Source organism: Marmota marmota, unplaced genomic scaffold (genome assembly GCF_001458135.2).
Source record: "Marmota marmota marmota unplaced genomic scaffold, marMar, whole genome shotgun sequence".
Taxonomy (NCBI): domain Eukaryota; kingdom Metazoa; phylum Chordata; class Mammalia; order Rodentia; family Sciuridae; genus Marmota; species Marmota marmota.
In genome coordinates this window covers 2,400,549-2,426,231 of record NW_025999862.1, presented here as the reverse complement: position 1 = coordinate 2,426,231, position 25,683 = coordinate 2,400,549, and the positions used below count along the sequence as shown (strand labels likewise).

General features: G+C 44.5%; 2 protein-coding genes across 5 annotated transcripts in view; one reads left to right on the top strand and one right to left on the bottom strand.

The window, feature by feature from the left end:
- Positions 1-18,649, top strand: part of Sgpl1 (sphingosine-1-phosphate lyase 1) — a 52,200-nt gene extending 33,551 nt beyond the window's left edge. For all 3 annotated transcript variants that reach the window (XM_015500530.2, XM_015500529.2, XM_048809408.1), the window contains 9 exons: positions 1,177-1,305; positions 9,112-9,200; positions 10,517-10,622; positions 11,402-11,500; positions 12,125-12,274; positions 13,580-13,818; positions 14,262-14,408; positions 15,418-15,538; positions 16,087-18,649. In XM_015500530.2, coding sequence (XP_015356016.1) covers positions 1,177-1,305; positions 9,112-9,200; positions 10,517-10,622; positions 11,402-11,500; positions 12,125-12,274; positions 13,580-13,818; positions 14,262-14,408; positions 15,418-15,538; positions 16,087-16,227 — 1,221 coding nt within the window. In that variant the 3' untranslated portion in view covers positions 16,228-18,649. The remainder of the gene's footprint in view (positions 1-1,176; positions 1,306-9,111; positions 9,201-10,516; positions 10,623-11,401; positions 11,501-12,124; positions 12,275-13,579; positions 13,819-14,261; positions 14,409-15,417; positions 15,539-16,086) is intronic.
- A 2,543-nt stretch (positions 18,650-21,192) lies between these two features.
- Positions 21,193-25,683, bottom strand: part of Pcbd1 (pterin-4 alpha-carbinolamine dehydratase 1) — a 4,995-nt gene continuing 504 nt past the window's right edge. Inside the window, exons 1-4 of one of the 2 annotated variants that reach the window (XM_048809419.1) lie at positions 25,309-25,439; positions 23,015-23,146; positions 22,433-22,513; positions 21,193-21,650 (exon numbers count right to left, since the gene is read on the bottom strand). In XM_048809419.1, the coding sequence (XP_048665376.1) occupies positions 21,552-21,650; positions 22,433-22,513; positions 23,015-23,146; positions 25,309-25,314 (318 nt within the window). In that variant the 5' untranslated portion in view covers positions 25,315-25,439 and the 3' untranslated portion in view covers positions 21,193-21,551. Of the gene's footprint in view, positions 21,651-22,432; positions 22,514-23,014; positions 23,147-25,308; positions 25,440-25,683 lie in introns of those variants that run through there. The other variant, XM_015500527.2, reaches the window with a different exon arrangement.

The following is a 25,683-nucleotide window of genomic DNA, read 5'->3' as shown; positions in this document are numbered from 1 at the left end:
TACTTCATATTATTCTCATTTTTTGTTGACTTTAGGATGGTCCTTAGCTTCTTTCATTCCTAATAATTTTTTTTCTTTTTAAAAGTTATTCATGGTGCTGGGGATTGACCTAGGGCCTTGTGCAAACTAGGCAACTGCCCTACCACAAGCCATGTCCCCAGCCCCAGTCAGTTTTATTTATTTATTTTATATGTTTAGGTTTGGATTAAACCCAGGACCTCACACATTCTAGGCAAGTGCTCTAACACTGAGCTAATCCCCAGCCCTAGATTCATCATAACCCTACTTCATCATATAAAGTTAGCATTTGACTGATGATCTCTAAGGCCTTTGTGTTTGATTACTGTAATTACAAAATTGCACACAATTTACTCAGTTGTTACAGTTTTGCTTAGCTATATGTTGGCTATGCTCTAGTCTGTCTTCTATGCTTAAATCTTTCAGTTAGCTCTCCATCTGTCAGATGAAGCCTGGATCTCAATCATCAGGGAATACACAAGCAGCTCCCTCCTGTTGTTTTAAACACTCCCGATACCTTCCCATGTAAACACTTACCTTCCATTTTTCTTTAATCAATGCGCATACTCTATCTCAATGTTTTCTTCCACATTCAATTCCTCCTGTTCTAGATGAACCTTACATCTCTCAAGGTTCCACTCAATGGACACTTCCAGAGTGCTCAGGTGTTAGTTATGCCCTCCTTAGAGGCCCTCACATTGTGCACGTAAACCCAGTATTGTACTCAGTAATAACTGCAGCTTTGTGCCAGGTGCTCTACGAAATGCTTTACATGCGGTATGTTGTTTAATTATTGCTAGAGCTCTGTAAAGTGTGTACGGTGATTTTCCCCCTTTGCATATGAGGAAAGTCAGTCTCAAGGAATTATTTGACCTACACAGCTAAAAGTGATAGGCAAAGCTACGATTTCAAACTGCATCTGTTGGTGTCATAGTCTGTACATTTACTACATTTATAATTCTTCCCTTACCACATTATAAAATCATTTATGCATGTCTGTCTCCTCCGGTATAATTTGATCTTTAGTTGTAGAACATATATAACCTTTTTTTCCAGCTCCTAACATTGGGTCTAATATTTTGAAACTTTTATTTAGTGCATGATTTTTTGTCCTATAGAGTGCAAAAATCTTGTCTCACATCTTACACTTCTTTGCAGGCTTATGGAAATTTTGCATGGAGTAACCCACTACATCCAGATATATTCCCAGGACTACGTAAGATCGAGGCAGAAATTGTGCGGATGACTTGTTCCCTGTTCAATGGAGGTCCAGATTCCTGTGGCTGTGTAAGTATACAAAAGTGACATATACTTAGCTTTGAAGACAATAGTTTATTAAAAATGTTTTATTATACAAGTAATGTATGGCTATTGTAGAAAGAGCTAGATTAAGTGCAGTTTTAAAATGTTACTTGTAATTTAGTAATCCAGAATATCAACATTTTGGTATGTATTCTTTTTTCAATGTTTTTTTTTTACTTGTGGATGGACACAGTACCTTTATTTATTTATTTTTATGTGGTGCCAGAGCCTCACACGTGCTAGGCAAGCACTCTACCACTGAGCTACAACCCCAGCTCTGGTATATATTCTTTTAGACATTTTTTTCTCTTTACCTGTTTTAAAAATTTTTAAACCTACCTAGAGTTTCTAGCATGTTTAAAGAATATTCCAGATCCACCAAATGTAAATATTTTGCCAAATCTGTTCTCCACTGCTTTCATTCCCTCCCTCTTTCTTTTCAAGCTTAGTCATTGACATACCTACCTATCACCCATTTATCTTAATTCTATCGAACCCTTTAATAGTCCTTTTTAAAAAAAAAAATAGTGTTTTTGTATTTTTTTTATACTTTTATTTTGTTTATGTGGTGCTGAGGATTGAATCTAGTGCCTAGGCAAGTGCTCTACCACTGAGCCATAACCCCAGCCCCAAGTAGTATTTTTTTAATTACTGTATTAGCATCATGAAAATCAGCATATTCTGGTATTCACTAATTAACCAAAGTGGTATTCCTGGTATTTCTTTTCATAACAAAATTCTGAAACTGTTAGGAACTGAACTAATCACAATACAGCTAATCACAATACACAATACAGGCCCTACTGAAGGGGTAATGACTTAGGGGACATAGTGACGTACTTGCACCAGGTGGGTATTCTTTTCACTATTAGACTATGAACTTTTTGAAGTGACCACAAGTTAAACATCCACAAAATAATTTGACCTTTTCTAGTAAACTTGAAGATACATATGCCTTGTGACCTAGAAATTCTGCTACTCAGGATAGACTTTAGAAAAATTAGTGCACATGGGTATCAGGATATATGTACATGAATGTTCATAGCAGCATTATTTGTGATGGCTAAAAACTGGAAGTAATTCAAATATCTCAGTCCATTGTAGTTTTTATTCATATTCACACTCAAATTACCCATTTTTGGCCAGTGGGAATATCTTCATTTTGGCTCTTGGGTCCTTTTTCATGATTCAACTAACCAAGTAGCCTTTGAAAACTTCCTTGCAGACTCAGAATCAGCTCTTTCTTCAAGGAGCTCTGGTTTAGTTACAGCTATGTAAAATATTTACATGGTTTCAGAGTCACATTTATGGAACATGACAAATTCTGGAAAAACTTGAACACAACGAGAAGAAGAAAGAAATAGAAAGTACAAAAGAGAGGCTAAGACATAAGAGGGACAGAAAGAGAAGAGCCAGCACATGTGATTTGGCTATTTGAGAACAGCCAGAGAAAACAGATGACCTGTAAAGGGAGAACTTTAAACAACTGATGTTCTCAGTAGCTACTCATGGGGGCTGTTTGGGTAGTTGAAAGATCCCTTATGAGCTGGAGAATTATTGGAGGTAGATGGTAAGTAGAGAGTTTTATTAATTCCCTCTTTAATCATGGCTAATCTGCTTAGTTGTTCCATTGGGCTTTTGAATTCACTTACTGTACTTTTCATTCTTTGAGAATTCTGCTCTTATTTTATGATATTGTTTTTTTGCCATACTTGGGATTGAACCCTGGGCTTGCACATGCTAGGCAAGCACTCTCTCTCTGAGTCACATCTCCAGTCTTATTTATTTATTTATTGAGACAGGGTCTTGCTAAGTTGCCCAGATTGCACTTAAATCTGCCTTAGCCTCTGAGTAGCTAGGAATGTAGGCATGTGCTACTGTGCCCCATTTGTTTATTTTTGTTTCCTTGTTTTAAGTCTGCTTGGTTCTTTAAAGTTCCTTTCCTTGGTTTATAGATTATTTGTTTAAATATGTTGCACATGCATACTTTATGTTCTGCGTGATGATTTTTATATCCATGAGCCTTACCTGTCTTACTCTGCTCCTTTTCACTTTTTATTTCCTTTTATCCATGATTGCTCCCCTCCGCCCATTTGAGTCACTCATTTTCCTGGGAACTTCACCTATAGGGATTCTTTGAGCCTAGATTGAAGTTAAGTTCTTGCAGAGAACATTTTGAATTACTTTTGCCAGTTGCTGGGAGGTTACTGAGTATTGTACAGTTCTCAGGTTGGAAATAATTTTGTAGCACGGAGGTCATGTCAGTTCAGACCACAGACTCACATAAAGCTGTCTTGTCTCAAATTCTAGTCTTTTTCTTTCCCTTAGTGTGAGATTGAGAAAGGCAACATCCTTTTGTTCTAGAGGAGTTTGTTTCTCTTGCACCTAAGAGTGTGTGGGTCTTCAGCCATCTTCTGTTAGAGCCCTCCTTGGATAGGCCCTCAGATTAGCTCCTGGTCCACAAGCTGTTCATTTGTCTCCTGGGGTTGGTTCCTCCTCAGGAAAAGAGCTAGTTTTGGCAGTCACTTTGTCTTGCAGGATTCTGGATTTCACTTTGTTTTGGAGCTTAGTATATTTCTTTATGTTAACTCAGTGATGGGTGTAATTTTTTTTAGGTGTAGATAGATACAGTACCTTTATTTTATTTATTTTTATGTGGTTCTGAGAATTGAACCAGTACCTCATGTGTGCTAGGCAGGAGCTCTATCACTGAGCTACAACCCCAGTCCTGGATGTAAAAAAAAATTTTTAAATGTTTTATCCGCCTTTTTACTTATTTTAGTTAGAAGGATTGCTCAGGGTATTAATCTGTGTTGCTGGAAATAGAAATTCCATAATTTTCCCCCCCATGTGACAGGTCTTTGTATATTTGAAAGCCCCTTTCTTTCTGAATCTTGTCTTTCACATCTTTTCTAAGTGGCCTGGGTATTTGTATTATTTCATGGGTTACCAGCCATTGCAGTCCTTCTCTGAATGCCCTTGGCTATATCTCTGGTCAGATGAGCATGCTCTCTAAGTGGAAGGTGGCATTGATCTTTCAGTCTCTCTTTTTAAAATCTGGGTTCACTAAATTTATCTCAAACTTTTATCTCTAAATCAGTAGTTTTATCTTTATTCTCAGTAGTGTTTGTTCTGTTTCTTGCTGTTCCTAATGAATTTATTATTTCTGTATTGGTGCCATTTGCTACTTCTGTTTTTTAGGTCTGTAGTTTCATTGCTCAGTCTTTGAACTCTGGTTTTCTTGAATTGCAATCCTGTGGTAGTGTCCTAGAGTGAGAGGCAGCCATAAGGGATTGCCTTCTGTACTTTGGCTTATTCCTTGAGTAGAGCTTTTATTTTGCATACTGCATACTATCCTACCTCCCCCATTTCATAGGTTGCACAGTTGCTGTTTCTTCATCTTGGCTCATCCTGGGGTGACTCTCTTCAGTCTATTCTGACACACACTGGATGACTTCTTGTCTGTCACTATTTGGTTGGTGGCGGGAGTCAGCTAAAGCTTTATTCTATCTGTTAGAATTTCTAGTCTGTATTTCTGAGATTATGTTATTGTTCTTTCTGGCCAGTTGGAAAAGAGCAACTTGCTTTGAGCTTTGATTATTGCTTTAATCCCCCCTGTATCCCTGAAGTCTTCATTCAAAGAGTCAGGCCTGGTGTTCTGTCTCTCCCCGGTTCACTCATTTCTCCTGAGCAGCCATGTCCAGTATTCACTGATCAGAAGAGAGGGAAGGTCAGGAAGCTCTCTCCATTTGTTTCTCTGAAGGTTTTTATAGGCTGTTAATGAGAATTATCCAGATTTTCTTGACTTCCTAGTACATTTTCCTTGCAGATTAGGAACTATGTTTTGCTATGTAACTCTTTCAATGCTATGTCTCTCTCTCTCTCTCTCTCTCTCATTCATTCACTCACTCTTTTTTTTTTCTTCTTTGCTTCCTATTTTATATGTAAAGGGGAGAGGAAACTCGGTGAAGTAATTTCAATTTTCCATTTTAATCCAGAAATCCAACCCTAGGAGCTTTTTATATTGTGACAATTAAACTAAGTCTCTCCCATCATGATCTTTTCTGGTGACTGGGGTAGGAACCAGGGGATAGTCTGATTCCCAGTCTCTTCTAGTACTTAGACTTCTATAAGATAACTAATTAGCTCTGGCATTATCTGAGTGTCTCTCTCACCCCCAGCTCTTCCTGTCTCCTGTTTCCCTCTCTCCTCCCTTAGTCTCTGCTCTTATTTCTGTTTCTTTATCTTTATTTTGCTCTGTCTTTCTCTTGAGGAGTCGCTTTTGGTGAAGGAAAAGTTTAGTGTTGAGAAGTAGGAAGCAAGTGAAGGCCAAATGACTGGGCCATCTTTAGACTATTCCTAAGGGTCTTTTACTCTTCTCGTTCTTAATTTTTTAACCTTGAAACTTTCCTTTTATTAACTCTGTTTGCCTCAGCTATTGTGTATGAGCGGTGACTCCATACATTGAAGAAATCTGGTTGTCATGTGGAACATTGCTGGCTTATACAAATATCATCAGGACCAAAAGCGTCTGAAAGAAAATATCTTGTTTTCTTAATATATACATTAGAGTGAGAGTTTTTATACATGCTGAAAGAAGTTGAATAACATAACAAGTACTTAACTGGCACCTCCGTTTTCTTACCTCACAATTAAATACCTGTTTAGATAGAAGTGGGAGAGTAACAACATTTTTAAAAGCAGAATTTAGGAATCAGAAGTAAAAATTAGAAGTAGGATTTAGGCATTCCTGCTTTCACAGTACACTCATGCTTGCCCAACAAAGTAATGATGTTGATTTGATTAGTTATTGATCAAAAAACAGGACACATGAAGTGGGTGCATCGTAATTTGAAAATGTTTTTTGCTTCGGTTATTACCAAACCTTAGGAACCTGAGATTGACGTGCTGGAGATTGGCTTTGCTGGCACTTCCCTGACTTTCTTCACAGCTGGCTGGCTCCTCACATGACATTCTGAGGTTTTGTGCTAGGCCACAGGACGGCCTGCTGATGTGTAGAGCTGGTCTCAACTCTGAGCACTTTATCTTCTCCCGCATGGAAATGCAGAGACCTACAAACAAGTGTCCCATGCCCGCTCTGCATGTGTTATTTTGCGGATGATAATCACATGTTCCATGAAGGCTTCCTGAGTCCAAAAATGGCTTAACTTTTCTGAATTAGTTTTCATATAACCCCTGGTCACTAGGATTCTGTATCCAATGGTATTTTTGTCCTGTATATGGATGGATATTAGGAAATAATCACCCTTTCTCTTTCCATCTTGTATTAAGCTACACTAAATATCAAAACATAGATGGGCTACTACTCACCACCAGATGCTAACATAAGACATTGAATGAATTGTTAGGGATTCAGTTTTCTTACCTTTGAAAAGAAAAGCCCGAGATGGTCTGAATTTTCAGAAATGGTAAATCTAAGAAGATATTCTGCTAGCTAAGTGCTGTAGTCTTTTGTTTGTTTGGGAATTATTCCTTCTCAGATATTTTTAGAAGATAGCCAAGTGGCTATGATATGCCTGTGCTGGTCACAGTTTACGGAGATCAAGTCAGGCATCAAGAAATGTCAGGAAGAAAAGGCAGGAACCACCCCTAGACTGACCAAAGTAGCTGTGTCCCCACGTCCAGCACCTGGTCCCTCTGCCATCGCCACCGTGCCCAGGAAAAAGGCTGAAGGGGATGTTAAAGGAGATGAAGCCAAGGTGAAGGACGAACCATAGAGAAGATCTGCAGGGTTGTCTGCCAAACCTGCACCTCCTGAGCCAGAGTCCAAGCCTAAAGAGACCCCTGCAGAGAAGCGAGAGAAGGTACCCACAGGGAAAAAGGGAAGAGCTGATGCCGGCAAGGACGCGAATAACCCTGCAGAAAGTGGAGATGCTTTGATAACTGTCTATTTTGGGTGACTGTTCAGTTTGAAATACTATTTTTATCAAGTTTTATAAAAATACAGAATTTTGGTTTACTTCTTTTTTTTTTAAGCTATGTTGTTAGCACATAGAACATGTCATTGTGGTTTTGGGGGAAGGAGCATACGTCACTAGTAGAATGTCTCCAAAGCTGGATTGCTGTGGGGGAAAACATCTTTCCCTGATAATTTTAAAAGACTTCCCCCTGGCTCCCAGGAAGAGGGACTCCCTGATATTGGCACACAGAGCCTTGGCACAAAGCCTTGTGGTATGGAAAACTCAAATTCATTTTTATATCCTTGTCTCCCTCTCTGCCATTGGCATAGACTTAGCTCTTCTAAACTCAGACCTGTTGGGACCTGACTCCCAACAACTGGTTTTACCCTTAGTGTGTAGGGCAATCTTGACTTCCAGTGACATCATCGAGATTGTGTCCCTCAGAAAAGCAGCAGTTCCTTTTCTGGATTGTGGATCTTCAGATTAATAATTCTGCCATTTTTATTTCATTTTCTGAAAGTCAGGGTCAGCTCTTGAAAAGTTGTTAACATGTTAATGTGAAATGTCAACCCTCACTCTAAGTTTTCTGTATTCAGACCATCAAATCAAGATTTCATTGGGTTTTATAGTGGCTTTCTGATTTTGATAGTCCATCTAAGAAGGGAGTTTGAAAGTTATATACTATTAATGATTGTTTGTTCATGTCCTGCCTGAAATACCATGATTCTTTTTGAAAAGTATTTTTCGTAAAGCTGGATACAGTTTGGCTTGGGAAAAAAAAAAAAAGAAGTGTTGACTGAGGGTCTGTTAGGTGTCAGCTCTCAGCTGATTCTAGGAATATAGTTAGGAACAGATTGGCCTGTACCTTCAGGGGTCTGTAGTCAAGTGAGGAAAATAGAATAAATGAAAAGAGTTCTGCATGTTTTTTGAACTCTGGTAAAGAAATTCACCTATCAGTAGGGCTAAGCCTTGCTTTCAAAAATCTTTTATTTCCCTTAAAAACATTAGGATTTTTGTTTTGCTTTCAGATAAGTAAAGCAACAAACTTCTAAGTGGAAACTTCTGCATTTTTCTATCTTCCAGACTTGTCAAAGCCACAGGTTCACTTTGGAAAGTCCAAATTTCTTTTTTCTGATCTTCTAATGTATTGCATACTTTACTAGACTTGTAACTTCACAACTTCACATTCTTCAACAGGCTTTGAAATTTTAAATTAAAATCAACAATCCTGGGCTGGGTGCAATGGTACATGAGTATAATTCCATTGACTTGAGAGGCTGAGGCGGAGGATCACAAGTTCAAGTTCAGCCTGGGCAACAGAGCAAGCTTCTGTCTCAAAATAATAATTAAAAAGGGCTGGGAATGTAGCTCAGTGGTGAAGGCACAATCTGCAGTGCCAAACCCCCCAACACAAAAATATCAATAATATGGGGCTAGGACTGTAGTTTAGTAGTAAGAGTGTGTGCTTAGCATGTGTAAGGCACTGGATTTGACTTCCAACCATGAATAAAATAAATCAGTAATCCTCATACTTGTGAATGGGATAAAATGCACTATCCTCTCTGAAAATCGATGAATTAATGCAGAAAAATAAGTGGATTGTAAACAGGGTGAATCTGGGCAGATACGTGTTTCTCCAGACAGTGCTAAGCACTCACTTATTTAGAGTTTTCTTTCTTTTTCTGAAGCAAGATTAGGCTTTGCAACATAGCCAGTGTTCCTTCTGGAAGACAGAGCAGTGTCTGCCCTGTAGTATGGACCCAAATCCTTATATGTTTCTGCACCAAACAGTGTCAAGATTAGGGCAGGTAGTACATTTTGATATCTGTCCCTAACTCCCCCTATTGATGGCTTCTTTTCTTTATTATAGGTGACCTCTGGGGGAACAGAAAGCATCCTAATGGCCTGCAAAGCTTATCGGGACCTGGCCTTAGAGAAAGGGATCAAAACTCCAGAAATGTATGTATGTGTGTCTGTTTCCCCTCTGAGATTGTCCCTGTTGAGTGCTGCTATTTGTCTGCTGGTGGCCCATTTCCTGCTGCCTCTCTTCTTCTAACAATCCAGTCTCCTGTCCCTCTCTCCTGGCTCCTCTCCCTGTCCTTTCCCATTCAACAAAATTCTGTTACTGTTACAGACCGTTCCCACTCCTGCAAGTTTGTGTGTGATAATGTATTACTAGGAAGAATGACATCCTGTTTCCAAAAGTGACAGAGTTGAATCCTGTGGTTTGAATCCTATGGTTTTTAAGTTTTCTGAAGCCTAAGGAAAACTGTCTACTTATCTTAGTTCAGTGGAAGTTTCTCAAATGTTTCAGGCTGAATGTATTAGGGTGCTCCCTAGAAAAAATTCAATCTGAGGGCTATTCTGGAAGGACAAATTATTTAAAAATCTGTTTGAGATTTACTCATGTATCTACCTGTGAACATAATTTTGGTGTTTAGTTATATATATTTTTTTCTATAGACCATCTCCTACAGTCTAATTACTCTGGACTGTTTGGGTTAATGTGTTTTCTGTAAGTGGCAGTGACGAAGGAGTTTCTGATACACGTGATCTTAGAATGTGACTCATACTTAGCCTAAGAGAATAAATCAGGCTGCCATTCTTGCTTCATGTGTAAGTCTTTGGTGCTTTATACTTACCATAATAAGAGTTTTCTGTCTTAAAGGGAACAGAGCAGTTGTGAGGGTGAGTGAGGAAAGTCAGAGAGCAAGTGTGTCTATGCACAGCTCCTCTTGCAATACTGTTTGACATGCTGCTTCCAAGAGTGAAGGAGAAGTAGAGATTTTAGTTTCTCATAGGCTCATGATCTTTCAGAGTTGGGAGGGACAGCTGACCTGGTGCTTGACCACTTTAGCATCCCTGCCAGGAACCCTGAGTCCCTGAGGGAGCATAGGTCGGGAAGCTGCTTCTCTTTGAGGTGCCTTAGCATAGCCAGCCTTTAGAATGCTCCGCCTTGTCCTGCTCTTATCTAAGCCCCTTGTCGCTGAATTCCTCCTGCCATGCCTAATTTGTGCTTTGATTCTCTCCCTTTGGAATTACTTCTGAGTTCTTTCTTTTGCCAGAAGGATTTCCTAACTAAATAGTGGGGAGAAGGTTTCTACAGAAAATGATCAGACTTCTTTTTGTTTACACTTAGAAAACAATGTGAATACTTCCAGTAATTTGAGGAAAAAATAAGTTTACTTCTGATGAGTTAGTTGGCTGCTAACTGTGCCCTCTCTTGAACCCTGTCAGGTCTGAGTTTCATTATTCTCCTTTCCCCCGTCATCTAGTGTGGCTCCCCAAAGTGCCCATGCCGCCTTTGACAAAGCTGCCAGTTATTTTGGGATGAAGATTGTGAGGGTTGGCCTGAATAAGATGATGGAGGTGGACGTGCGGGTGAGTGCTCTGGAGGCATGGGGGCAGGATGTGCACCACTTGCCTTCCCAGTCACACACAGACAGCCCCACTGTCGCAGAGTACCAGCAGCTGCCCCTGACCGTGGTTATGGACTGTGCTTCCATCTTTTCCTAGATCTGTGAATCCTAGAATATGACCAAGCCCCTAGGTTGGGACCTTAAAGACTTGCATTTTGCTTTCAGCGCCTTCATTTTATTTTCCTTTCTCTGGATTTTACTTCTAACATGAAGTCAATGTGAATGAGCCACTCCAAGACTCAGCTGTGGTTTTGATTGGCCTGAATTAGTGCCATTGTCATTCCCAGTAGTAATTGTTTTTAAGCTTCACCTTTGTGTGGAAGAACATTTCTAACTGCAGAGTGCTGTCAGAATCACACTTGAGAACCTTGCGAGAGTCCAAGGGGTTGTGGAAGCTGTTTTATTATTGTAGTCCACAGATGAGGAAATAGACTGTGAGGTTAAATGATTTACTATTGCTTAGTGCATTGTGGGGCTGGGACTAAATTTGGGCTCTCTGCCTCTTACGTCGGTATTTCTTTTCACTTCTTATCTTGTGCTCTGGACAGTTCCCTGAATAGCCTTCTCTGTCCCCCATGGTGGGAGGAAGTCTTTCCCCAGGCTGCAGCAGTGGAGGGGACACTGGTGCAAAACACTAAGTTGTGGCCCAGATTGCACCACAGCAGAAGAGAAGAGTAACTGTAGATTACTCTTTTTGCAGAAACATAGATTCCCATGTTTCTTGAAACTTTAAATCCCTAGGCAATGAGAAGAGCCATCTCCAGGAACACTGCTATGCTGGTCTGCTCTGCTCCACAGTTTCCTCATGGTGTGATAGATCCTATCTCTGAAGTGGCCAAGGTGATGAGATAATTGAGCTAATATGGTGGTCAGACTGATATTTTAAAATAGAATCAAATGGAGGGTTGGGGATGTAGCAGAGTGGAAGAGGACTTGCCTAGATGTGGGGCCCTGGGTCCAATCCCCAGTACTACAAGGAAAAAAAAGAAAAAAGAAAAGCAGATGATATAAAAATAGAATCTAATGGTGCAATACTTGGCAGACAGAAGTGGTTTTGATTTTAGGTTTGAGCACAGTGGTGATGAATTGCTCTCATCAGCCCCTAGGGTAAGCCTTGCAGCCCTGTTTGGGACCTCTGAAAGTCATTAGTTTATGCTTTGGGGAGTGTAATTAATACATGACCAAGGTGTCTCTTTAAACTAGATATTCTGAAATAGTGTTGACTTTTAGATTTAGATCAGGAAGTAATCTGCATTTAGGAACACGGACACCATCGACTGAAGGCTAAATACAATTGAAAGATAACTGTGTTAGAAATATAAAAAATAGCCAGGTTTGACCACAGGGGAGACATGGTACAGGATGGCTGTGCCTTTGTAGCCCACCTTTCCACCCATGTCCTACAAAGTTTTTATTATAGGGTTATAATGAAATTCTCTGATATTCTTTGTTTTTTGGAACCAGCTGGCTGTCAAGTACAAAATACCTCTTCATGTAGATGCGTGTCTGGGAGGCTTTCTCATCGTCTTTATGGAGAAAGCAGGATATCCACTGGAGAAACCATTTGATTTCCGGGTGAAAGGTGTGACCAGCATTTCAGCTGATACCCACAAGGTGAGTTAGGGAGGAAATCAAATACTGACAGTTGGTTATTTTGACTGTTATCTATAAAATAAATTGGCTAATGCATTAGTTTGTCCTATAAGCATAAAATTAAATCTGGCTCTTTGCTCTCATCTCGTCAACCATTCAGGTGATGGGATTGTAGTGGTACAGGTGATAAGCCATAGTGGAAAGGATCTGGTGTCTTTGCCTCACAGTGGCTAAGAGACCTTCCCTGTCACTCACTGCATGTAACCAGGGCATGCCAGCTCAGTGGCCATTGTAACAGGGTTTGCTGAAGCTTTGAGGCTACTTGAGGTGGTGGTGGAGTTGGCGAGTGTTGATCCTGGAGTTCCTTAGCAGGTGGCTGTTGATGCTGCAGCTCCTGTGCTGGGGCCCTGGACTGAGTACTGTGCATGACTGGGGTGCACTGATGGGAGAATCCTTGGGGAAGAGGGTGCCTGTGTGCTCAGGTGTTTGGCTTATGATGTTTGAAATGCCTGTGCCTGTGCTGTTGGTGAGCCAAGGTGAAGTTGAGATCAGCTGGCCATTCTTGACAGTGTATCCAGATGTAGGAGTATTCAGCCTCAGGAAGCTGAGCCTTGTTGAGAGTGCATGTTTTAAATTAAGAGCTTATTTTAAATTAAGAAGATTTCATAACATAGGAAGATTTGTTTTTCAAACTCTAAATGATCTGCAGTCAGTTTTCAATCAAGATCTGTCTTGCCTTACCACACCAGCTGCTTCTGGGCCCCTGCTTCTTCACCATGCATTTTTGGGTGGGTCTGGGGATGAAATTGGTTCCATATTATCTTCAGTAAGAGTTAATTAGGAGAGCACCTTTTCTATTAGGAAACCAGTTACACAGTGTATTTTCATGCTGGATCAAGTAGCTTTTAGATTCTGAGCACCACAATGTTCTTAAAAAGAAATATAATATTAAGCAAAAAAAGATGGGAAAGTGGTCAGATTGTGATTTTAGTTGCTCTGAGTGACTTCATGCTTTCCTGGTTTCCAGTAGAAATTCATCCTTGTTTCCATCCTGATGTATCATCCAGAGAAAGTTTTTAAATAAGGAAAACCCCATGCTAGGCTCGAGAGGAAACCCATCAACTGAGCGAGGCATCATTCTTCCCTGGCCTCAGTTCCTCACCCCTCACTCACAGAGAGAATCTGAATTCCACCCATTAAGTTCCTTCTCCCTTTCAACACTCTAAGTGTGAACCCTTAGTGTGAGTGCCGAACATCGCTGTGCCTTGTGCTCAGGGCCAGTGCTGCTGGGCAGAGCCACTCTGACATGTCACCTTCTCTCTTCAGTACGGCTACGCCCCCAAAGGCTCGTCAGTGTTGTTATACAGTGACAAGAAGTACAGGAGCTACCAGTTCTTCATTGGCACAGACTGGCAGGGTGGCATCTATGCTTCCCCAAGCATCGCTGGCTCACGGCCTGGTGGCATCATTGCGGCCTGTTGGGCGGCCCTGATGCACTTCGGTGAGAACGGCTATGTTGAAGCTACCAAACAGATCATCAAAACCGCTCGCTTCCTCAAGTCAGAGTATGTGTGGAGGACGGGGACTCTGCCTTGCCTCTTGCTCTTTCTGCTAGTTGGCTTAAGGCATCTGCCTGGCCATGCCCCCATAGCCTGACCCCTTTGACATCTCCTGGGAGATCTGGGTAGAGGACAGTAGCTCAGGTGTCAGTGCTGGCGGGAGGAGACGCTTCCCTTCTCTGCTGTGACCTGGGAGTGGGTAGAGGGATAGAAGCCAGTGGTTCTGATTCTTTAGGTCTTGATGGAGTTTGGATTTGGGATTTGTAGTGTTCTCCTGTGATTCTGGTCTTCTAAGAAACACTGATCCCAGCCTAGCTGCTTTAGTGTAGAAGATGAGAAGACCAAAGCCCCAGAAGGTAGACTGTGTTATAGGGAAGGCTTTGGATGATTGAGAGATGATAGCCAAAGGACGTATGTGGCTGAATTCCTTTTTGTTTGCTTATTTTCAGACTGGAGAATATCAAAGGCATCTTCGTTTTTGGAAATCCTCAGCTGTCAGTCATTGCTCTGGGCTCTCATGATTTTGACATCTACCGACTGTCTAATTTGATGACTGCCAAGGGGTGGAACTTGAACCAGTTGCAGTTCCCACCCAGGTATGCTTGAAGAAGCCTCTTTTCCCCCCCTTCACTCCATGGCTTTTGAAGAACTTGGGTAGCAAGGTAACCTGATGCACAGTTTGACTGCTGGAGCCTAGCATTTTCTTGGTGACCTCATTATCTGTAGGATTTCTGTCTCACCACCTGCAATTTAATTAGGCATTAAGAGATTTGCTGTCGATTTTAGCAGAATCAGGTAGCAGCCACCTGAGATAAGTGGTCAGCTATGAGAACCACCCCCCACTCTCTCTCAAGTCATTATACTTTCTGATCTCTTTTGTATACAGTCATGAGATTGCTAATAAAATACTTGTGGCCTGGTAATATTTATCTCACAACCCTCTAGAAAGGTCTCTGACATCCAGGCCTGCCCCTGTGTTCTTCGTATGCTTTTCTAACCTGTCTTTCACGATACCCTTAGGTCCTTTGCTCCAGCTGAATGGGTCTGCTCAGTGTTCTTTACGTAGAGCCTGCCTTTTGTGGATGGCTGCCATTGCCAGCCCTATCTCCTTTTTTTTTCCTTCTGGTACTGGCAATTGAACCGAGGGCCTCTCAGAGGCTGGGCAAGTGCTCTACCACTGAGTCATACCCAGCCTTTTCCTCTTCATAATTCTGCCCTTATCCTCCCTTCAGGGTGAATGAGTTTCCTCATTGCCCTGGAGTCCTTTGAGACCCAAGCCACATGGTCCTTTCCCTATGAAGGCATTTCATCTAAAATAAAGCATCCCGCTGGTGGTCCTGGGGTTGGAGGAATCATGATGGACAGCTTGAAGGGAGGGGTGGCACAGGACAAGCAGCTGTGTTCATTCTCTTAGGATGGTTCTTGATTCTGCCAAGAAGCCCCGATGCCAGCCTGTGCTCGACAACCCAAGGATTTGAGAGCCCTGACCCATAGGACTGGGAACGATGGGAAGAGGCAACCAGTCGATTCCTGTATTGGGAAATGCTTTATTTTAGAGCATATTTTTCTTTTTTTCAAGGTTTATCTCTTTTTCTCTTCCCATAGTATTCATTTCTGCATCACATTAGTACATACCCGGAAGCGAGTAGCAATCCAGTTCCTAAAGGACGTCCGAGAATCTGTCACCCAAATCATGAAGAATCCTAAAGCCAAGACCACGGGAATGGTGAGGACACATGGAGATTTTTTTCCCTCCTTGGAAGGTTTTGGCTTTGGTGTGGGGTCTGAAAGAATCAGACACTTGGGAGTGTGTTCCTGTCTCTGTCCCTTTTCACAAACTTCCCTCTTTGTTAGTTAATCGTTGTGGATGATCTCTCCCTGCCCATTCCCAGGGTTGTCTGGGAGTCTCAACCGACATATATTACATATAAAGCTTCTATAATTGTGGATTAGAAAGTGCTGTACAAAAGCAGGTGAAAATAGTGTCCATTTGAAAAAATAATTTGACACAGAAAAGTCAACAGACACATTTTCTCTGGAGTTTTTTTAACAGCAAATCCTGTAGAATAGTTCCTTTATGCAGAAAGGCAGACGGGAAAATACCTTTGCATAGTACACTGTGCCTGCTGTTTATCTGATACAATGAGCCTGAGTCAGGAAGGTCAGTGGGTGCACATGGAGAGCTAGGACTGGGGGAGCAGGGATCATAAGCACAGTTTCATCCTTGTTCCTTATTCATCACCACTGATAACGTATCCTTGATTGGATTTATAGGGTGCCATTTACGGCATGGCCCAGGCAACTGTTGACAGGAATCTGGTTGTGGAATTGTCCTCAGTCTTCTTGGACAGCCTGTATAGTACGGACGCTGTGACCAAGGGCAGCCAAATGAATGGTTCTCCAAAGCCCCGCTGAGCACGGACCCTTTCCAGTCCCAAGGAGCGTCTGGTCTTTAGAAGGTTCTCGAGGGATGGAACAGGCTGCGTGCAACTTTGACATCTATTCCTGCTCCATAGAGCACTACGAGGTAGACCACGAGACAGCTTGCGCCTCAGGACGTTGGTTCCTCTTGTTACTTTTTAATGATTTTTAATTTGAAGACCCCCAGAGGATTCTACTGCATAATGATTCTTCCTTTGTCATAAATGTTACCCTAGGAATTGTTTTAACTTTTTCCTTCTCTAACTTCTCAGCTTTCATCTTTGCTCAGTTCTTATGTGGTGGCTCTGGCCTGTCTTGATTCTATAGGGAAGCTGTAAGATAGCAAAAGGGTTTCCTTGTTACCTAGGTAGATGTTTTGGCTAGCTAGGCAGCACAGAGTATGTAACAGGTATTTCCTTGGGTGGGTGTTAGGTACATTCTAAGTAGGAGTCTCTCGCAGCCCTCTGCTCAAGAGTATTTCAGTTATCTTTCAAAATCTCTTTCATTGCAGCTCGTTCTGTTTTTCCGGGACACAGGTTGGCCAGGTTGCTGTTCCCTGTTGTGCAGCACTGGAGTGGTTGACCACGTCTGCCCACGGCAGGGTATGGAGTGCTCCATTGTCCTCTTGTTTGCTGACAGGCCCTATGAAATGTTGGTTGTCGCCATCTCTGGAGATGCTTATTTGAAATGATGTGCCCATGGGTTTGTTACTGTTTCCCTAGAGTACGAAGAGAATGGTTTCCAGAGCATCTAGGGCTTTCTGGTTGTGGTGCTGCCTCCCTGCGTTGGCAATGGCCAGAGTATACTTGAGTCCTTTTGGTGATGAGCAAAAACCAAATGGTTTTCTATACTTCCCTGAATATCAGCATAGGTGAGCATCCAGGTTCCGTATGGGTCACCAAAGTTAGTGGTGGTTCTGCCTCGCCCTAAGGGATTCTGTCTGCTGAAGGAAAGCTCAGAGCACCTCCACAAGTTGCCTTGATTTACCCTAGATGGGTGTGGAAGGGCGTGGAGAACATTTCCTCTCTCCACATCTTCCTGCCTCTTCTTCTTTGATTTACTTTCCAAAGGTACTAGGCAATTTAGCCTCAGGTACTGGATGCTCCGCAGCCCTGGCTAAAAGGGAGCAGCAGGGGAACAACAAACATTTTGGAATAGGAATGTACGACTTCCAGCAGCCATTACAGTCTAGGGCCTGGAGTTCCTCCAGGAGACTAGTTGCTCAGGGTGTACAGAGGGAAAGAGCCAATCCTGCGCTCACTTCCTACTTTTCTCCCTTTTGGGGGGCCCTGATCTAGGTTGAGACACTATCCTTCTCTAGTGACATTATACCATGTGCCTTTCTCCCCAGCAGTGAGCTCTTCCTGACCCAGTCCTAGGGGAAGTGGACCAGTCTTAGAAGTCGCTGTTCTGGTGGCAAGAACTTAGGAACAAGTCCAGAGCAACTTCACTCTGTTCCCTCCCCTTCTCAGGGACTTGTGCCTCCCAGGCTGCTGTCCTCAAGCTGCCCTCGAGTTCCTTAGCACGTCTGTCACAGGTGTTCTTTAGCACTGTACTTTTCACCCAGTAACTGTGACAAGCTGGCCACATCATTGCAGGGCTGGTGTGTGTGAGTGTGCGCTCACGTGCTTGCTTCCCTCCTGTTTGCTCTGCAGTGCGTTGTGGGGTTCAAGAGCGGTTGATGTACCTTTGTGTGTGTGTCAGGAAGAGGCTGAGATCTTTAGGACGTGGGAGTCACACACTTCCTCCTACTTGCTGAACTGGTGGACACTTCCTTGAGAGAGTAGCTGTGGTTGGAGCCAAGAATTGTCCCAGGCCTCCAGGCATCATGTTGGAGGTGGTGCAGGGAGTCGGGGCCACCCAACAAGCTGCACCATGGCTTGCTAGCTGCTAAAAAGGAGAAGCACATGCCCTTTCTGTTTCCCCAGGACCAGACCCTGAGCCACTCACTTCCTCTGTACTGTGACAGCACTGGTGCTGGGGGCGGTGGTGGTTTTCAAAGGGACCGACTGTAACCACTTTAATTTATTATTAAGAGCCTTAGTTTGACTTAACACTTGTGTAGGCTTTCATTTTGTGTAGATTTGTGTGTGTGTGTGTGTGTGTGGGTGGGTGTGCACATAATTCCTAGTATGTGGCCCAGGTGAGTAGGGTATCTATTAATGGTATCATGTTGCTAACAGATGTCACATTGGCTTCTGCAAAAACTATACTGTCTTGTTTCTGCATTAGAAGTAAGTAGTCCTGTGAAAATACTGCCACGTCACTTTTAATATTACCAGTTTTATACTTGGAAAATGGTACTTGCCTCTTTTAAATCTTTTTTGTCTTCTCTAACCTTCCCCCTCTTCAAAAATAAGCTCCCTTCCTAATTGCAGCAATAATCTTTTTAAAAGAAATTAAACAATTAAATGTCCCACTGTGGATGGTTGCATTCATTTCTTTACTGGGGTGCACACAAACCAGATCATCATGCCCTGATGGCAGCGCTCCAATGGGCTGTGGTGAGGGATCGCCCCCTGGTGGTGAATCGTCATGTGGCTGCTAATTGGCAGGGCCAAGGGACACAAGCTAGCAGCAATCGGGCTGGTGTCTAGGAGCTTCAGTAGGTAGCTGATTGGTCTCTCTACACCAGGACTGGTAGACACACCTGTTCTGGGAGTCCTGGAGGACAGGACATCAGTTCCCCAGGACCAGCGCTATCTTCTGTTTCCTGCCATCTTCATCTACTCTACTTGCCATGTACCAAGGAATAAGCCACCTGGATGGTCTTCGGCCAGCTGGGCCACACAGCTCTATCTGACCAAAGGACATGTCATGGCTCTGAGCCTGGCATTTGGTCTTGGGGCTGACAGAGCTCTGGTGATCTTCACATGTCACTACTGGGCATCTTGTTTCATTCTGAAAGAGGAAGAGGAGGCTTCCCAGGGGCTGGTCAGGATCTAAGGCTGTCTTCAGGTAGCCTAGCTTTCCATTCTGGTTTTCATCCCATTCAGACTTTTCCAGAACGAAGGTAAGGAGTGCTGGCTTCGTTGTAGCTACTGTCAAATGGCCTGGTCCCCTGAGCCGCATATAAACCCTAAGGAGAGGCCAGGGTGTGCTTGTAGCCGGGGCCTGGCCCATCTAACAGGTAGTGACCGGGAGGCCTGGCACTGCCTCTGCAGCTCTAGACCCCTTTGCCTTCTCTGTAGGGTTCTTGGAGGCACCAAGCAGCTTCTAGCTGGTCCCAACAGTGACAGAAATGATGACAGGCCATAGCCTGGATGGGCAGAAGGCTTTGATAGCCCTTTCTTGACTTGGGGTTTTAATGGCCTTAGTTTTCACTTGTGCTTTTGTGTTTGACATCATCTTTTCTCTGCTTAATATCCCCTCTTATTTTCAATTATTGGGATTAGTTTTAGAATAAACATATGTTTCTAAAAAGTGTTGCCTATGTCTTTGTCCCACACAGTTACCTTATACAAATGGAGGGCTGCATGGGTGTCAATTTTTTGACTCTTGATCCATGATAAAAGCAGAGGCACCGTCCACAACTCCATGTCTGGTGTCTTCTGTCCTGTAGTCCTCAGTCATCAGATATAAGAGACCTCTGTCTGAATCTTGCTGGTCTTGATGTTAAGCATTACAGAGAAATCACCATCCACATGGGTCTTGATTGTCTTTTACAGCATGTAGGCTAGGAAAGGGTCCTGCTTACCCTCTTTAGACAGCAAGGTTATTTCTCAGCCACCAACCTCTGCCTCTTTTGTGGTCCTGGGGTTTGACTCATCTTGACTGCCTGAGTTGGGATCTTGCAGGATGCCTGCTCCTAATGACTCTGGCATTTGCCAGGCATCTCAGGGCCCAGGCAGTGCTTCAGGTTGGCACCACAGGTGGGTGATCCTGGGAGAGAGCTTCCCTGTCTGTCTCACAGCACATGCAAGGTGGGGGGTCTATGTGGCATGCACACTGGGGTGAAGGTGAGTCTGCTTTGACTGTCCCCTTCCCAGTCATGGTACATCTGTAGACCTATTCTGTCTTGGAGTTACTGACTGGGGACCAGTCCTGTGCAAATCAGCCCTTAACTGACTCCTAAACCACAGCTCATTTCCTGTCTTATAGAATAAAAGCAGGTGAGCCCTGAGACCTTGGCTAAGATTTCAAGAAATGCAAAGGTCATCAGGATTAGGAGCTCTCCTTTGGTGTTACAGGTCAGTGTATGAGGTTAAAACAGCCAGTATACATACAGGAGGAACTGGCTCATGTGACTAGAGATCAGCAAGTCCCAAGATCTGTGGTTGGCAAGCTGGAGCCCCAGGAGACCTGAGGTGCAGCCTCAGTACAGAGGCCAGCAGGCTTGAGACCCACGGAGCAAGGACTGTTCAGTTTGAATCTGAAAGCAGGAAAAGACCAATGTCCCATCTCAAGGCAGATAGGCAAGTGTTCTCTGTGTGGAAGTGGGCCAGCCCTTTTGCTCTATGTCAGCCTTCTGCCTTAGGGAGGGCACTCTGCTGTACTCAATACCAACACACGAATCTCATCCAAAACATCAACACTGATACACTCAGAATAATACTTGACCCAAGGTCTGGGCACCCCATGGCCCAGCCAAATTGACACATAAAATTAGTCATGACTGCAAGAAGAAGACAATATCATCCCAGACGGTCTAGATGGAGGTCCCATGCCCTATTCATCTTTACCTGTGTTCATGATGCCCCCTTAGCCATCTCTGCCTCTCAAGAACCCTCCTTGAGTCTTTGACTCAGAATCATCCTTGTCACCATTAGTCACTGCTCATTTCTTATCCTGACATTTAGCCTTAACCTAGTTTTCCTCTGCCTAGTCGATAGTCTTCCTGATTAAGTCCCCTACATGATAATGAACCTGAAGTTGCCTGGTGTGTGCAAGGCCCTGGTTCCATCCCCAGTAGGACCACATGATGCATTAGATTTTATTAGAAGAATAAAAACACATGTGTTTCCTAAGATAGGATTTTATTTCACCCTGTGTCACAGCTGCTTGGGAAACGGATTTGGGATCAAGACACATCCTGGGAAGCAAATCACTATTGTTGTTGGGAACCTGCCAGGAAAGGAAGGGCTCACTCTAATGTAATAGCCCAAGGATGAAGAGTGGCAGAGGGGAAGGGGCTCAGTTCCTGGTGTTGGCAGTGACGCTGCCATCTTCCCACAACATGGACTCTGCCCCTACATGGAGGCAAGAAGGGTGGACACAGGAGAGACGACTTTAGCAGTCTCAGGGACCAAGGGCTCCCTACCTGGATTCCCAGTTCAGTCACCCGCCCTTCCCCTGAAGAATGCAAAGAAGGGCAGGGTCTATGTCATGGACACTGCTACTTGTTCGATGAAGCTGGCCAGATTTATGTCCCGTTCTGAAAGGCCCGCACATTCATGGGTGCTCAGGGTGATGTGCACCTGAAACAAACAAACAGAAGTTCAGGGCAACTCCACTGACTTCACCTAAGAGTAGAAGACTCACTAACTTGGGCTCAGCCCCACTAAGCGCTCCAGAACAGCAGCTGGTCACTGCCATCTTTCCTGGGTCCTGCTGCCCTGACAGGTCTGTGACAGCAGTGCAAAGCCATCTTGTACTGCACCTCTCCTTAATGTTTTCCAAAAACAATGGTGACTTCAACTACAGAATAAAAATTTAACATCCAGATGTCAAGAGCAACCTAAAAGCTAAAGGCAGAACCCAAACTACTGCTGGCTCCTAAACTACCCATTTACAAAGAGCCTCTTCCATCTTTAATGTTTTTAAACAGGCCAGCAGAATTCTTGGCACATGCTAGGTATGACTATTCAATTGATTAAGCAGACAGATCTGTTTGTTATGCATGGGGATTCTCAGTTCAAGTTTATTACTTTTTTATTCTTCTATCCCCCCAGAAAGATTAAAACCACATGGAGCTATTAATAATTATGCCTGATTCCCACAGCCTTTCCTTTCTTGGGTTTTGCCTTATTGATATCTACTTTAACCACAAGTATCTCAAAGTGTTTTAATTTGAATGTCCTTAATTTGTAGTGAGACTGACCACTTAATGTTGATTCTAGGAAGGAGGTAGACAGATTGAATGGACAGTCAACCTGTGGTGGGGGGCAGAGTCCAGTTCAAGGGAGAGCCTTCAGAAAGCGCCCAAGTGCTCAGATGTGGATGGAGACAGAGCACAACACAGGCACACAACCTTGCTCACCTTGTTGTACATGTTAAACCACTCAGGATGGTGGTCCAGCTTCTCTGCCTGCAGGGCCACTCTGGTCATGAAGCCAAAAGCCTATTTAAGTGAAGTGAAACCCAGGTTAGCGCTCTAAGAGAAAGGACTCCTGGGCACCTTTTACTGGTCGATTGATACAGGAGGCTGGACCAGCTTCCCTTAGCTCTAATCATTTCCCATGACAACCTGCCCCTGCTCTGAGATCTGACTTCCAGGTTGTCTCTCTATAGCAGGAAGAAGGTCTTATACTAGGATCCCTAACAACTTCAAGAGGTTAAAGTCTTAGTCTTTTGACTATGAAAACATCCTCCGATGTATCTTTGTTTGCTACTTGGGCTGTCTTTTCTGAGGACTGTTCCAGGTAGGGAGAGTCCAAGACCCACATTCCTACTCTGTGATTCCTGAGGATGCCACTTTCCAAGTTATTTAAGGAAATGAATTTCCCCACCAGCGGTGCCTGAATAAACTGGATTAGTGTGTCTGGCACTGTAGGACTTGAAGGGAGGGACAGGTGTGGCCCACCAGCCCCAGAATGGGCAAAACCTCCCACCCTGGACACACCCTATTGAAGTCTTTGAAATGGAACTGCTTGAAGATGGCGTCTCGGCCTTCCATCTCATTCCACCCCACAGCCCTCAGGTTTGGCAGCAGCTGGTCTCTCTCCTCAGCACTTAGCCTGTGTGCTTTGCCAGCCTAGAAGAGGAAGAGAGCAGAGGCCCAAGGGCATTTCTTTCATAGGTCAAAAGAGAGGGCCCCAGACCACAGGGAACTGAGCCAGCCTGTGCTGGCTGCTCTGGACACAGATGACCAAAGGGCAGCAGCTCTCTAGGCAACAGACCAGCAGGACTTGAGAGGGGTGCTTCACCCAGGAGGTGGGGTCTGGGCTTACTCACTGATAGGCTCTCAGGTGTTGAGTTTTACACTCCCCTCAGAGAGAGAAAGATCCCAAAGGAAGTGTAATGCCAATCACAGGACAAAGCAGCACTCCCCCCTCCAACCCGCCCCAAGCCCCCCAGCTGTGTGGATTATATCTATGATGAGGAGTAAAAGCAAAATCCTGCCCAGATCTCACACAAGATTCAGGAAAAGGGCACCAACTATCAGGCCTCCCTTTATCAATCTTCCTTTTTTTTTTTTTTTTTGGTACCAAGGATTGAACCCAGGGACGCTCAACCAGTGAGCCACATCTCCAGCCCTTTTTATTTTTAAAAGGGTCTTGCTAAGTTGCTGAGGCTGGCTTTCAACTCATGATCCTCCCACCACAGCCTCCCGAGTGGCTGGGATTAGACCTGCACTGCCACTCCTTGCTCCAGCCTCCCTTGGTATCAACTCTGTCCTCTCTGCGTCCCCCACCCCCACCCCTCCAGAGCTTTCAGAGAAAGCGGAGGTGTAGAGACAGGGCTTCTCCACCCCTCTCACCCCAGCACTAGGAGGTTCTCAAAAGTGTGGTCTGTGCATCTGCATCCCTGGGCTGTGCTGGGCACAGCATGTAGAACGCGTTTCCAGTGATTCTTAACCACACTGCAGCCGACTGCCGTGGCTCTGCGCCCCAAAGGCACTTAACCACACCACCACCTAGCCTCTGGTCCCCAGCTGCCAGGCCTAGGTTCTCAGGCTTTCTGTCTCCTGGAAGCTTGGGGAGCTCTGGCCACGGGGCTCAGTCCCAGAGGGGGAGTAACTTCTCCTGAGGCAGCTGGCAAACCCCATCCTGTTTGTCTATTGGTAGGGCACACTGGAGGAAGCCCGACGTGACACGGGTCAGGCCACGAGTGAACCCTCAGAGAAGAAACCAGGGTCAGTTCTGTCCTCTAGAGGGACCCAGGAGCTTAAAGGACCCCAGAAGCTAGACTTCTAAAATAAAACCACCCAAGAGCAGACAGGGACAGGGGCCAAGCTGAAATCAGTTAGGTCTGGGGAGAGAAAGCAAGGGAGTTTCCTTGAGGTTTTAGGAAGCCGCCCACAGTCTGGACGCCCTGGGGGGAGTTGGCCCAGCTGGTTTAAGTCTCAGTTTTCACCATTTACCAGTCAGGTGGCCCTGTGGCACTCAGAGAATTTTGGATTCATGGGTCAAGCGACAAGAGCTCTACCTCACGAATCATCCAGAAGTGCCAGTGCAACACTTTAATAAACTCAGGGCTACTAAGTAAATGCATGGGTTTTTAAAAATACCTCCTGGGTCAGGTGCGGTGGCATAGGCCTATAATCCCAGCGGCTCAGGAGGCTGAGGCAGGAGGATTGCAAGTTCAAAGCCAGCCTCAGCTTACCGAGGCCCTAAGCAAGTCAGCGAGACCCTGTCTCTAGATAAAATATAAAAAGGGCTGGGGATGTGACAGTGGTTGAGCGCCCCTGGGTTCAATCCCCAGAGGCCATGATGGGTTCACTGCATTGACCTAGCACTTTGGGTAGAAGATTTTCTCCCTCCAGAAAATGTGGGATCTTTCTCTGAACTGATGAGGCTTGGTCCTTCTCTTGCCATGGGCTACAGACAGGGACAGGGATGGCAGCTGAGATGTGCACGGTCCACCTGACAACAAGGTCTCCTTTCCAGAGCTGCCTTTTCTGGGGCTGATAAGCCTGGTCTGTTTCCAGGCAACCAAATGTCAGCCAAGACATCAGAGACCAGTTTATTTTCTTTGCTCTGAAAGGGGGCAGGCAGGTACAGGTGAGCTCCTGAAGGGCCCCTATATCTTTTTAGAATCTTCTAGGATTTCCAAAGTCCCATAGCCTGGGCAGGCTGACAAAACTGAACTCGGGTCAGAGGGAAGGAGCCTTGTTTGCTTAGTAAATCAGGGTCAGGCCTAGACCCACCTCTGGTCTCTGGGGGAGTGTGCGGAGGGGTTACTGATTACCCAAACCTGCATCTCAGCCCCTATCACCGAGCCGTAACTGCCAAAATGCCCTTCCAGTCCTGGATGCTCCCAACGACGGTTCCTGGCCTAGACGCTCCGGATGCACAGCCCGGAAGGGTCTGATAGCCCGCCCCGGGGGGGGGGGAGTTCAGCCTGGAAGAAGGATGATCCGGGGCCATCAGGAGCCCACGCGGGGCACTGACCTCCAATCAGGCGCAGGGGCGGGGTCTGAGGCCAGGTGTATTGGTACCAGGTCTGAATCCCTGCTAGACCCCCAACCTTAGTCGGGGCAGGAAGGGGCCTGGATCAGGCCCTGCCCGGGCGCGCACAGCAGCTGCCCCCGCTCTCCGCCCCGCCTCTGGCGCGGGCGCGCAGCTGTGG